We start from the raw sequence: 11,951 nt of genomic DNA, 5'->3' as shown, positions 1-11,951 counted from the left end.
AATTGGCTTTCATAACAGGAAACATTTTGAGAAGTGTTCATAGGTGGTATAATCTGTTATATGTGCATTTTTGGTACATACAAAGCATTTCTTTGGCAAATATAAAGTACCTTAATCTCTATGCATGCGTGCCTGCTCAGTCACTTGAGTTCTGTCTGGCTCTTCCCGACCCCACACATCTTGGCTCACCAACCTTCTCTGTCCACAGGGTTATCCGAGCAGGAATCCTGGAGTGGGTTGCTATGCCCTCCTCCAGGGGATTGAACCCTTGTCTCTTGCAGTGCAGGTGGAGTTTTTACCACAGAGCCATTGGTGAAGCTCCTAATCTCTTTATATCCATCAGTGAAATGAACTATTTCTTGCAAGGTTGTTGGGAAAATAATCAAGAATGAAATCTTTCAGTATATTCATGGAACCTGGAAATGTCTTCTTATGTCAGCTAAATAGGATTTTCCTGTTATATATTCTTCATTTCTTAATAGAGACAGCAAGTTACCTAAAACAGATTACTTTTACACATGTACATGCAAATTCTTTTTGGGTGACTAAACTTTTTTTCAGGGATGTGATGATGAATAGATACTATGTTTCCAGGTAAGAGTCCTCGTGCCCCCACCATGGCCCAACCTGATGTCTACAAGGGGTGTAGAATCAGTGCTATATTGCAAATCATCAAACAATCTGGATATTGGTAAAATACAGCACCACACAAAATATACTATCTGTTTACCTATAATGAAAACTCTGTCTTGGCTTTCTCATGTGCTTCGTAAAATACACATTGTGAACAATTTATGAATTCTTTTCCACCCTTTGAAACTCTCCTTAAGGAGATACAAAGCAGTTTCTTGATCATCCCTGAAGCATTTGAAATCTTAACAGAAACAAGGGAGAAGTGGCTATTAGTCGTCTTGAGCAATTTGTGTTTCCCAGTAGCCTGGTCAGATTTATTTGTGTGCATTTCATTTTCCTCTTCCTCATACTTGCTGCTGCTGCTGCTAAGTCGCTTCAGTCATGTCCAACTCTGTGACCCCATAGACAGCAGCCCATACTTAGGTTGATATTAATTCTGTTCCTATGCTTCACCCTAACACAACCTCATAAGGATTGGGATTAAGATATATTTTATCCATAGTACAAGCCCTTCAGTGTTCTTGTAGCTCTGCCGTGATCTCATTAGGTGGATGACATAAGGGAGATGTATTAAATCATTGTCTTATTTAAAATGCTTAAATGCATTAAATGTAATAATATGATGTGTCTAGATAAGATAGTGTTTCCTTTTTTTTCTTTTTAAAACTCTATGGAGAGGAATTAGCTACTTCTATTTTACATTCTCATTCCATACTGCATTATCATCATTTTATTACAGAATTCTCTTTCATTTGCTTTGTATTCATTACATTTCAATGTAATAAAACATTCAATTCAACATTTCCACTATCACATGCAATACCCACTCTCATTTTTCTCTCAATTCACAGATTCTACTGTGCTTCACTTAAGCCTTGCATGATCAATATATTTTGCAATATTGCCATGTTTTGTGCACATATGTTTTACTATGTCTACATATTATTGAGTGGTAAAATTGCATTGTTGAATATAATTTACTAATTATTTGTCATATACCATGATGTGACTTTTTTTCTTCTTTATTCATTACAGTAAAAAAACACATAAAGTTGTAGATCTTTTTTTATTAATGCATATGTTGTTTTTCCTTATCCTCAGCTATCATGAATACTACTACAATATATAGGCCAAAAAAAGTCTCGAGTTTGACATGTTATTATGTTGTGAACAAATTCCACATGATACACACATCACATATCTGCCTCTGTGAGTGTTCCTGTGTAGACAGAGATAGAGACAGGACTTTTGAGTTTTTATGCCAGGCTGATTTGAGAGTCCATACCACAGTTCATGGGAGAAGTGCTTGCTTTTTTCAAATGCCTAATTTTTAACAAAATGTCACAGGACATCACAAAGAAACACACAAAAAGATCACAAAGAAACAAGGAAAATAGATCAATTCAAACAAACATAACTCTCCAATATATAAACAAACTGAGGGCATAAACAGAGGTAGAAAGTAATTTAAAAAGAATAAAATCAAAAACTCAAAAGCTGAAAACACAAAAATTGAATTAAAATTTTACTACCTGGTTTCACCAACAGATTAGAACAATCAGAAGTTAATAATCAGGTAATTAGACTCAAGTCATTGTAAAGTATTGAGTATGAGGAGTAAATAATAATACTACTAATAGTAATAATAATAAGTAGACAGAGACTAAGGGACTTAGAAGACACCACTAAAAATGTTTATTTACAGAAATAATGGGCAAGAATTTCCCAAATTTGAAGAAAGCCTGATACAAAAGTACAAATGCAAGAAACCAATACATATAAGTGGGGGAAAAAATTTCAGAGCTCACGCAGAAACATATTATGATCAAGATGTGGCAATTAAGTCATTTGGTTCAGAGGTTAAAGCGTCTGCCTGGAATGCAGGAGACTGGGGTTCAATCCCTGAGTTTGGAAGACCCCCTGGAGAAGGAAATGGCAACCCACTCCAGTACTCTTGCCTGGAGAATCCCATGGAGGGAAGAGCCTGGTAGGCTACAGTCCATGGGGCCGAAAATAGTCAGACACGACTGAGTGACTTCATTTTCTTTCTTTCTTTCTTTCCTTTTCCGTACCTACTATTCTTCCTTACCCCCACAGAGCATACGTACAGTCCTTGATTGCTCTTAGGTCTATTCTACTGTCCTCGAAAATATACTTAATTGTTATGCTTATATTTCATCACTTCTCAGAGATGGAAAGGGTTTTGCCTTTTTCTTTTAGCCAGTGTGTTTGTACCACTTAGGAGTATGACTATCAAATAGAATACTCTCAATTCATGATGATCTTATATGTATTTACTTTCCCTCTGAATGCACCCACAGCAAGGTGGAAAGTACCTAACCTAATTTGTAGGAATGAAATGGACAGTGACTGTTAAGGAAAGATATTGCAAAGTTTTTTCCATGTCCTTTGTAGTGCGTATTTTACATCTTTGTTTCTTAAACTATAGATCAAGGGATTTAACATGGGAATAACAAGGGTGTAAAATATGGAAGCAACTTTATCAGTGTCAAAGGAATGACTGGACTCTGGTTGCACATACATAAATATCAAAGCCCCATAGAACACTGTGACCACTATCAGGTGGGACCCACAGGTAGAAAAAGCCTTGTGCCTGCCTTCAGCAGAGTTCATCCTGACAATAGCTGCAAGGATGAGCAGGTAAGACACAAGAACTATTAGAAGAGAGAAAATCAAATTAAATCCTGATAAGACCAGGATAATTAGTTCAATTTCATGTGTGTTTGAACAGAGCAGGGATAATACGGGGAGACTGTCACAGTAGAAATGACTGATGACATTATAGCCACAGAAGGATGAATTAAAAATGTTTACAGTGACTAGAAGAGAAACAAATGTGCTATAGAGGTAGGGGATTGCCACCAGGACCCGGCACACCCTTTGTGACATGATGACTGTGTAGAGCAGGGGGTGACAGATGGCCACATAGCGGTCATAGGACATTGCGGCCAGAATAAAAAGTTCACTAATAATGAACATGATGAAGAAAGCCAGCTGCGTGGCACACAAATAATAGGAGATTGTATTTTGATCCACAACAAAATTCATCAACATTTTGGGTCCTACAGCTGTGGAATAACCCAGATCAGTAAGAGCCAGGTGCCTGAGAAAGAAGTACATGGGTGTCTGCAGCCTGGAGTCCACCTTAGTGAGGATGACCATGCCCAAGTTGCCCACCACGGAGGTCACGTAGATGATGAGAAAGAGCCCAAACAGTGGAGCCTGCAGCTCGGGGCGGTCAGTGATTCCTGTGAGGGTGAATTCACTCAGCACGGTTCCATTCTGTGTTTCCATTTTATCAGAAAACCTACTTTAATAGAGACATTGTATAGTCAATGATATAATTAATAAAATATAGTGATTTCTTTTAATTTACATACATGACATAAAGAAATGTAAATTATACTTTAAACACAAAGAAAATCTTCTGTGTCCTTTAAATAAAACATAAAAATATAAATATAAGTAAAAAAGAGAGATAAATATACATCTGGAGAAAGAGAGACCTGTAGTTTTTCACTGGTGAAGATTAACCCCCCAAAGAACATGTAACAATACTTTGAGGTCATTTGGTTGTCAGCATTGGAGGTAGTTAGAAACCAGTGAGACTGGTATTTATCCTAATATATTAGGGCTGCCCCCAAAACAACAAGGGGGCTTCTCCAATGGCTTAGTGAGTAAAGAATCTGCTTGCAATGCAGGAGACTCAGGAGACAAGCGGTCAATCCCTGGGTTGTAAGATACCCTGGAGGAGAAAATGGCAATCCATTCTAGTATTCTTGCCAAGAAAATTCAGTGGATACAATCTGTGGGATCACAAAATGTTGGATGTAGCAATAAGGAATTATACAAACCAAAATGCCAAAGGGCCAAGAGTGACCAGCAGTGGTATATGTATGGATATAGATATGGATTGATATAAATATAGATGAGGGAAATGTATCTAAAAAAAATTTATAAATTTTAGGTACTGTTTTATAGGTGAAGGCAAGCTTTTCTGACATCTTTTGTGTAATGACCATCACACCATTGCTTTCACAAAGTTAGTCACATAATATTATATACTACACATGCTAAACTTCACCTCATAAAAAATCAAACCCAAATTGCAATATGCGTGGAAACATTAGAAGCCCTTACATTAAAATAAGTTTATCTGAAAGCCCTTATGTCTACAGGGGGTGCAAGATGATAAAATTAATATATTTGACCACTATTGAACAGAGGTGTAAACATAAGGGAATCCTAACATGTGATATCACACTGTTTTTTATTTATTTATTATTATTATTTTTAACAGGGAAACATTCCGTACAGCATACATGGGTTGATATAATCTCTGCTATGGCTATACTTTTTGTATATGCAAATGAGTACCCTGGCAAATATGGTAGGTTATTTCAATCTCTTTCTTGCCAGGTTGTTGGGAAGATATGTGAGATTTAAACATTTAATCGAAAATACCCTTAAATATCTAATACATAGAATTTTTGTGTGCATTTGCTTTTAATTTCTCAGTGGAGAAAGCATGCTACCTGAATTGGATTCTCCTTACACATGCACTTATAAATTCTTCTGTGCGACTTCCTTCTTGGCCGTATGATGGTGAACAGACTGAGTGCTGTGTTACCCAGGAAACAGGCCTCAGTGTCCCCACAGCCCCCATGGCTGCAACTGGGACCATCCGTGAGCTCTTGCTCAAGTTTTTAACCTCTACATAGCTTAAAATATGTAATATATATTTTCTTAAAATGTAACATTTTTCCTCCTCCCCAACTGCATTTTCATTAAAACTGACATATACTGAATTGTTTGTAACACGGACGGTATATTTAGCCAGGGAGAAACCAAGGTCACAATGAGGAAATTGAGCCACTCAGGAGACTGTGATGCAACTAAAATTGGTTTTAGTTACATAAATACTTAGAGAAGTTGCACAAAAGAATTTATACGTGCATGTGTAAGGAGAATCCAATTCAGGTAGCATGCTTTTTCCACTAAGAAAAAGCTTCATAAATACTTCCTTTGGATAAAAGGATTCTCTATAGAAAAAGAAAAGTTTTAAAATTATTATATATTACACAATATCATACTGAAAAAAAATTTTTAAAAGGATATACAAGCATACATCTCTATCTATCTATATATATTTATATGTATCATGTACTTCCAGAATGCTGTTTTGTCTGATTTCACATTAAGGCTGCAAATATCCTCCATACAACATTAAATGCAGAGGTATAAGTACAGTGAATTAAAGACATATATGAATATTCCTAAGAAAACATCATTCTTATCATGAATATTACTAAGAAAACAGAATGATAACAGAGTACAATGTAGATTTTTTTAATGTAAAGGAATTCACTGAGGTTTGCAACACTGTACAGTAGGTGGCAATCAAAACCATCCTCAAGAAAAAGAAATGCAAAAAGGCAAAATGGTTGTCTGAAGAGGCCTTACAAATATCTGAGAATAGACAGAAGCTAAAGACAGAGGAGAAAAGGAAAGATACAGCACCTGAATGCAGAGTTCCAGAGAATAATAAGGACAGATAAGAGAGCCTTCCTAAGTGATCAATGCAAAGAAATAGGGGAAAACAATAGAATGGGAAAGACTAGATATCGATTCAAGAAAATTACAGATACCAAGGGAACATTTCATGCAAATATGGGCACAATAAAGGACAGAAATGGTATGTACCAAACAGAAGCGGATAATATTAAGAAGAGCTAGCAAGAATACACAGAAGAACCAAAAAAAAAAAAAAAAAACCATTAATGACCCAGATAACCAAAATGATGTGATCACTCAATATGCCAGCAAATTTGCAGAACTCAGCAGTGGCCACAGCAATGGAAAAGGTCAGTTTTGATTCCAGTACCAAAGAAAGGCAGTGACAAAGTATGTTCAAACTACTGCACGATTGCACTCATCTCACATGCAAGCAAGGAAATGCTCGAAATTCTACGAGCTACGATTCAACATTACATGAACTGAGAACTTCCAGATGTTCAAACTGAATTTAGAAAGAGCAGAGGAATCAGAGATCAAATTGCCAACATTCATTGAATCATAGAAAAATCAAGAGAATTACAGGAAAACAACTACTTCTGCTTCATTGACTGTGCCAAAGCCTTTGACTGTGGATCACAACAAACTGTGGAAAATTCTTAAAGAGATAGTAATACTAGACCACCTAACCTGCCTCCTGAGAAACCAGTATGCAGGTCAAGAAGTAACAGCTGGAACCAGACATGAAACAGGATGTCCTTTGCCAACAAAGGACTGTGTAGTCAAAGCTATGGTTTTCCAGTAGTGATGCATATATGTGAGATTTGGACCTTAAAAAAGGCTGAGCACTGAAGAATCGATGCTTTTGAACTGTGATGTTGGAGAAGACTCTTGAGAGGCCCTTGGACTGCAAGGAGATCCAACAAGTCAGTCTTAAAGGAAATCAATCTTGAATATTCATTGGAAGGACTGATGCTGAAGCTGAAGCTCCAATACTTTGGCCACCTCATGTGAAGAGCTGATTCATTACAGAAGACCCTGAAGCTGGGAAAAATTGGCAGGAGGAGAAGGCAATGACAGAGGAGGAGATGGTTGGATGGCATCACCGACTCAATGGACATAAGTTTGAGCAGGCTCAAATAGATGGCGAAGGACAGGGAGACTTGGTATGCTGCAGTCCATGGGGTCACAATGAGTCAGACACGATGGAGTGTCAACAATTAAAAGAAAAGCAATAGCAAAAAAAAAAAAAGATTTTTTTAAAAATATACTAATGCTTTACTAAAAAAAAATAGGAAATAGAATTAATACTATTACAAGAAAAATAAGTGTCAGGATTCTCTGTGAACTCTAGGAAAGTAAATAAAGATCTAATATTCATAAAATTAAATTATGTATGTGTTGATTGGAAATCCACATTTATCTCATCAAGTACGTTGCTTATAAGATTTTGAACCTCTGATATCCTAACCTATCCCCATATAAATGCTTTCTTATATCAGAAATATGGCACTACAAATAGGAAAACATGAAGTAACATAAATCTTTGTTTAGTTTGCTTATGAAAGGCTACAGAAAGAAAGAAAAAAAAACTACTCAGGTAAATGCTGATTTTTCCTGTAAGATAAGGTGGGGGGGGGTATTGAAGAGAATTTTTTGTTTGTTTCACCAGCTTTAGAATTGTATGAAATGTATGAAATTACTTTCCCATAGTTTATTACTTGTGCTGATCTCCTGATTATTATTTTTAGAACTATACTCTAAAAAAGTTATGTGTTTTCTGTCCAATTCCACTGGAAACTGAACTTGCTGGATTGCAGATTTACTGAAACACTGGGTACTCAAAACTCCTAGCCTCCAAAATTTTCTCTTCACATCACAATGCAAGATGGAAAACCCTGCTTTTGCTCATCAAGAGCTCAGAAATATTCCCATGAATACCTTGATTTAATTATTCATTAAAAACACAATATTTTGGGGAGGCAATAAGATCCCAGAGTCACTAAATGACTAAGAATTTTGAAGAATACCAAACAAGAAAGTGACCACCAGCAGCTTTGTAATTCTGACTTAAAACTTTTTTTAAATTCCTGAATCTTCAGGTTTTCTTGTCCCACAGTTGTGTCCTTTCTTATTCATACAATTAAGCATTTGCAGAAAACATCTGTTGCCATTACTCAGTTCCTAAGTCATGTCAGACTCTTTGTGGCCCCATGGGCTGCAGCACGCCAGGCTGCAAATATTAAATAATATGACCTTGACATTTCAAAGATGCTCCTTAGTGTTTGTGAAAATATTTGAATGGTTATCGGCAGGAAAAGGGATGCAGTTCTATTCTGGCCATACATTATCAATAGAAAGTTGTACATGGAAAATTACCAAATATCCTCACGTTTTGCTGTGATTTGTCATAGAATAAAACTGCTGTCTTGCAAATGTCACCAAAGCTATCCATCTATTGTTAAAATAAGGCAACACATGAAATATGCTATTTACCTGTAATGAAACCTCTGATGTTCTCATGTGCTTTGCAACACAAATAGAACAATTTATGCATTTTTCTCTCCCTCTGTGATTCTCCTTGAGGAGTTGCCAAGCAATTTTTTGACAGTCCCTGAAGCATTAAAATATAACAATGCAAGTAATGAGGTGTAGTTATTAATAATCCAGAGCAGTTTGTATGTACCTGTAAATAAGTTACATATATTGGTTTCCTATTTTTTTACCCTTTATTAATGTTCTCTTTTTTCCTGCTTTGATGGTTAATTTCTGTTCCCATTTGACTAGGCTGTGGTGCCCAATTGTTTAGTTAAATATCAGTCTAGTGTCACGTGAAAATTATTCTTTTTTAAATTTTTATTAACATTTAAATGAATAGACTTTCAGTACAGCCAATTGCTCCTCAAAATGTAGGTGGGCTTCATCTAACCAGTTAAAGGTCTTCCAAAGCAAATACTGAGGTCCTTTAAAGGAAAAAGTGTCTCTAGACATTATGTAAGTAATTAAATAAACTGAAAGTAACAATGTATCATGTAGATTTTATATATGTATACAACTATATATAAAGGACCCGGAGTTATATTTAATATCCTGTAATAAACCATGAACTGAACTGAACTGAATAAACCATAAAGGAGATATATATAGTCTTTATCTGCTATTTCCAAATTGATCCCTACCCCCACTTTCCACTTTAACCATAAGTTTTTTTTCCATGCCTCTAGTTTATTTCTGTCCTGTTGCTAAGTTAGTTTGTAGCATTGCTTTTAGATTGCACATGTAAGTGATATCATGCGATATTTGTCTTTCTCTTTCTGACTTAGTATGGTACGCTCTAAATTTATCAGTATTGATACAAGTGGCATTATTTCCTTCTATTTTTATGACTGAACAGTATTTCATCATGTACTTATACCACATCTTTGTCTGTTCATCCCTCAGTGGACAGGTGTCTCCCATGTCTTGGCTTTTGTTACTATGCTTCTATGAACCTTGAGGCTCATGTATCTTTTTGAATTGCTCTTCTCCATATATGTGCTCAGAAGCGGGGTTGCTGGATCATACGGCAGCTCTAGTTTGTGCTGTTTTCCATAGTGGTGATGGTGGTTCAGTCGCTAAGTTGTGCCCATCGTGGCAGCACCAAATTATATTTTTCCACCAACAGTGTAGGAGGATTCCCTCTTCTTATACTATTTGTCGACTTTTAAAATGATAGTCATTCCGAACAGTGGGAAGTGATAACTTACTGTAGTTTTGATTTGCATTTCTCTAATAATTCTCAAAGTTGTGCATCTTTTTATATGCCTATTGGCCATTTGTATGTCTTTTTGGAGAAATGTCTATTTAGACCTTCTGCTCATTTTTTGACCAGGAGCAGCCTTCCCCTAAATATACACATATTCCATTCACTCAACTTCTCAAGTGTTTATTTAACCAATATTCTTACAGAGGGCTACCTGACAACTTTAATCAAAATTTAAGTTCCATCCTGGCTACTTCCTCTTTTTCACTTTCATATTTTGCTCAACAACATCAACCATACTACAGAGCTCACTTTTCAGTCTTCAAATTTCCTGTATTTTCTCTAAGCCTCATGAAGAAAGAGTCTTGGTTGTTAAAATAGCAATGCATGTTTATTTTCCTGAATGAATCACTTATGTAATATTTATCAGCCATTCTTTTTGTACCTTTTACTCTGCTCGTACTACAGAAAAACTGTGAATGTGCTATACATTTTCTGGTTTATAAAAATAAGTGCTTTAAGAAAGAGACACGTTAATAGGTCACACGTGAGTACATGTGGGAATGGCAGTTAGATGAGGGCCTGAAACTAGGTATGGGTGAATATCTGAGCAGGGATTAGTCATCTGTTAATGATATATTTTGTTTCAAAGTAATGAACTGTTTTCTTTATTTCTATGCTTCTCATACATCAATTCTTGTTCATCCAATAGAGGTAAATTTAAAAGGCTTAAACAACACTAATAATAGTATACATTCACTAACACATCGTCCATTGTTAGCATATCCTAGAGTGAATTTTAAATAGTATATTTGCACGTATTTTCCAGTTTCTAGACAGGGCATTTTTCACCTCTTTGTTCCTCAAACTGTAGATCATCGGATTCAGCATGGGTATTACTAAAGTATAAAATAAAGATGCCATTTTATCAGTATCAAAGGAATGACTGGATTTGGGCTGCACGTACATAAAGAAGAGAGTGCCGTAGAATATGATTATCACTGACAAATGAGATGCACAGGTGGAGAAAGCCTTGTGTCTGCTTTCTCCTGACTTCATCCTGAAGATGGCAACAAGGATCAAGATATAGGACACAAGAACTATTAGAAGAGATGAAACCAAATTAAAAATTGAAAAGATCAGAATTATCCATTTAATCTCACGTGTGTCTGAACAAAGCAAAGATATCAAGGGCAGACTATCACAATAGAAATGCTTAATGATATTATGACCACAAAATGATGAAATAAAAATTTTTATGACAGTCAGCAGAGACAAAAAGAGGCTGTATAGATAGGGAATGGCCACTAGTCTGTGACATAACCTTTGTGACATGATGCTTGTGTAGAGCAGAGGGTTACAGATGGCCACATAGCGGTCGTAGGCCATGGCAGACAGAATGAAAATTTCACTGATGATAAACATACTGAACAAAGTGAGTTGGGTAGCACACCAATGATAAGAGATTGTACGCTGATCTACGGCAAAATTTACTAGCATTTTGGGCCCTACAGCAGTTGAATAACCAAGATCAGTGAAAGCCAGGTGTCTGAGGAAAAAGTACATGGGTGTTTGTAGCCTAGAGTCTATCATAGTGAGAATAACCAAGCCCAGGTTACCCCCCACTGAGCCCAAGTAAACAATGAGAAAGAGTCCAAACAAAGGCTCCTGTAGCTCAGGGAGATCAGTGATTCCTGCGAGGATGAATTCCTTCAGCAGTGTCAGATTGTGTTTGTCCAGCCAGGCCATTCGGGAAACATAAACTGGGAATAAATATAAAAATAATTATTAACCTTCATGAGCTAAGATGAGATTATCATTGTAATAAGTGGCTAAAATCTTAAATCTTATGCTTATGGTTTGTTAATTTAATTGGCAGCTCAGTTCTCTCTCTCCCAAGTCACTTAGCTCCTGACAGCTGTCTTAGATATGACACATAAACAGTAAAAAAATAAAATAAAATAAACAAAAATAAACAAATTGACTTTACTCTAAATGAAAATTAAAACAAAGTTTTGCCTGTCAAAGGACATTCTCAAAG

At 36.1% G+C, this 11,951-nt stretch overlaps 2 protein-coding genes across 2 annotated transcripts; both read right to left on the bottom strand.

Annotated features, from left to right (window-relative positions):
• Positions 1 to 3,006: 3,006 nt before the first annotated feature.
• LOC110144562 (olfactory receptor 8K3-like) lies at positions 3,007 to 3,954 on the bottom strand. Its single transcript, XM_020904504.2, has one exon. It carries the CDS (start codon positions 3,946 to 3,948, stop codon positions 3,007 to 3,009), a length of 942 nt encoding a protein of 313 aa, XP_020760163.2. The 5' UTR covers positions 3,949 to 3,954.
• Positions 3,955 to 10,687: 6,733 nt separating this feature from the next.
• LOC110144582 (olfactory receptor 8K3-like) lies at positions 10,688 to 11,659 on the bottom strand. The gene has a single exon (XM_020904522.2). It carries the CDS (start codon positions 11,657 to 11,659, stop codon positions 10,688 to 10,690), a length of 972 nt encoding a protein of 323 aa, XP_020760181.2.
• Positions 11,660 to 11,951: the final 292 nt, after the last annotated feature.

The sequence above is a fragment of the Odocoileus virginianus genome, chromosome 10, assembly GCF_023699985.2.
Source record: "Odocoileus virginianus isolate 20LAN1187 ecotype Illinois chromosome 10, Ovbor_1.2, whole genome shotgun sequence".
Taxonomy (NCBI): Eukaryota; Metazoa; Chordata; class Mammalia; order Artiodactyla; family Cervidae; genus Odocoileus; species Odocoileus virginianus.
This window is presented reverse-complemented; position numbering and strand designations above follow the sequence as displayed.

What these genes read in the sequence shown, in the direction of transcription:
- LOC110144562 (XM_020904504.2), bottom strand. Translation starts at nt 3,948, where the DNA reads ATGGAAACACAGAATGGAACCGTGCTGAGTGAATTCACCCTCACAGGA.
- LOC110144582 (XM_020904522.2), bottom strand. Translation starts at nt 11,659, where the DNA reads ATGGCCTGGCTGGACAAACACAATCTGACACTGCTGAAGGAATTCATC.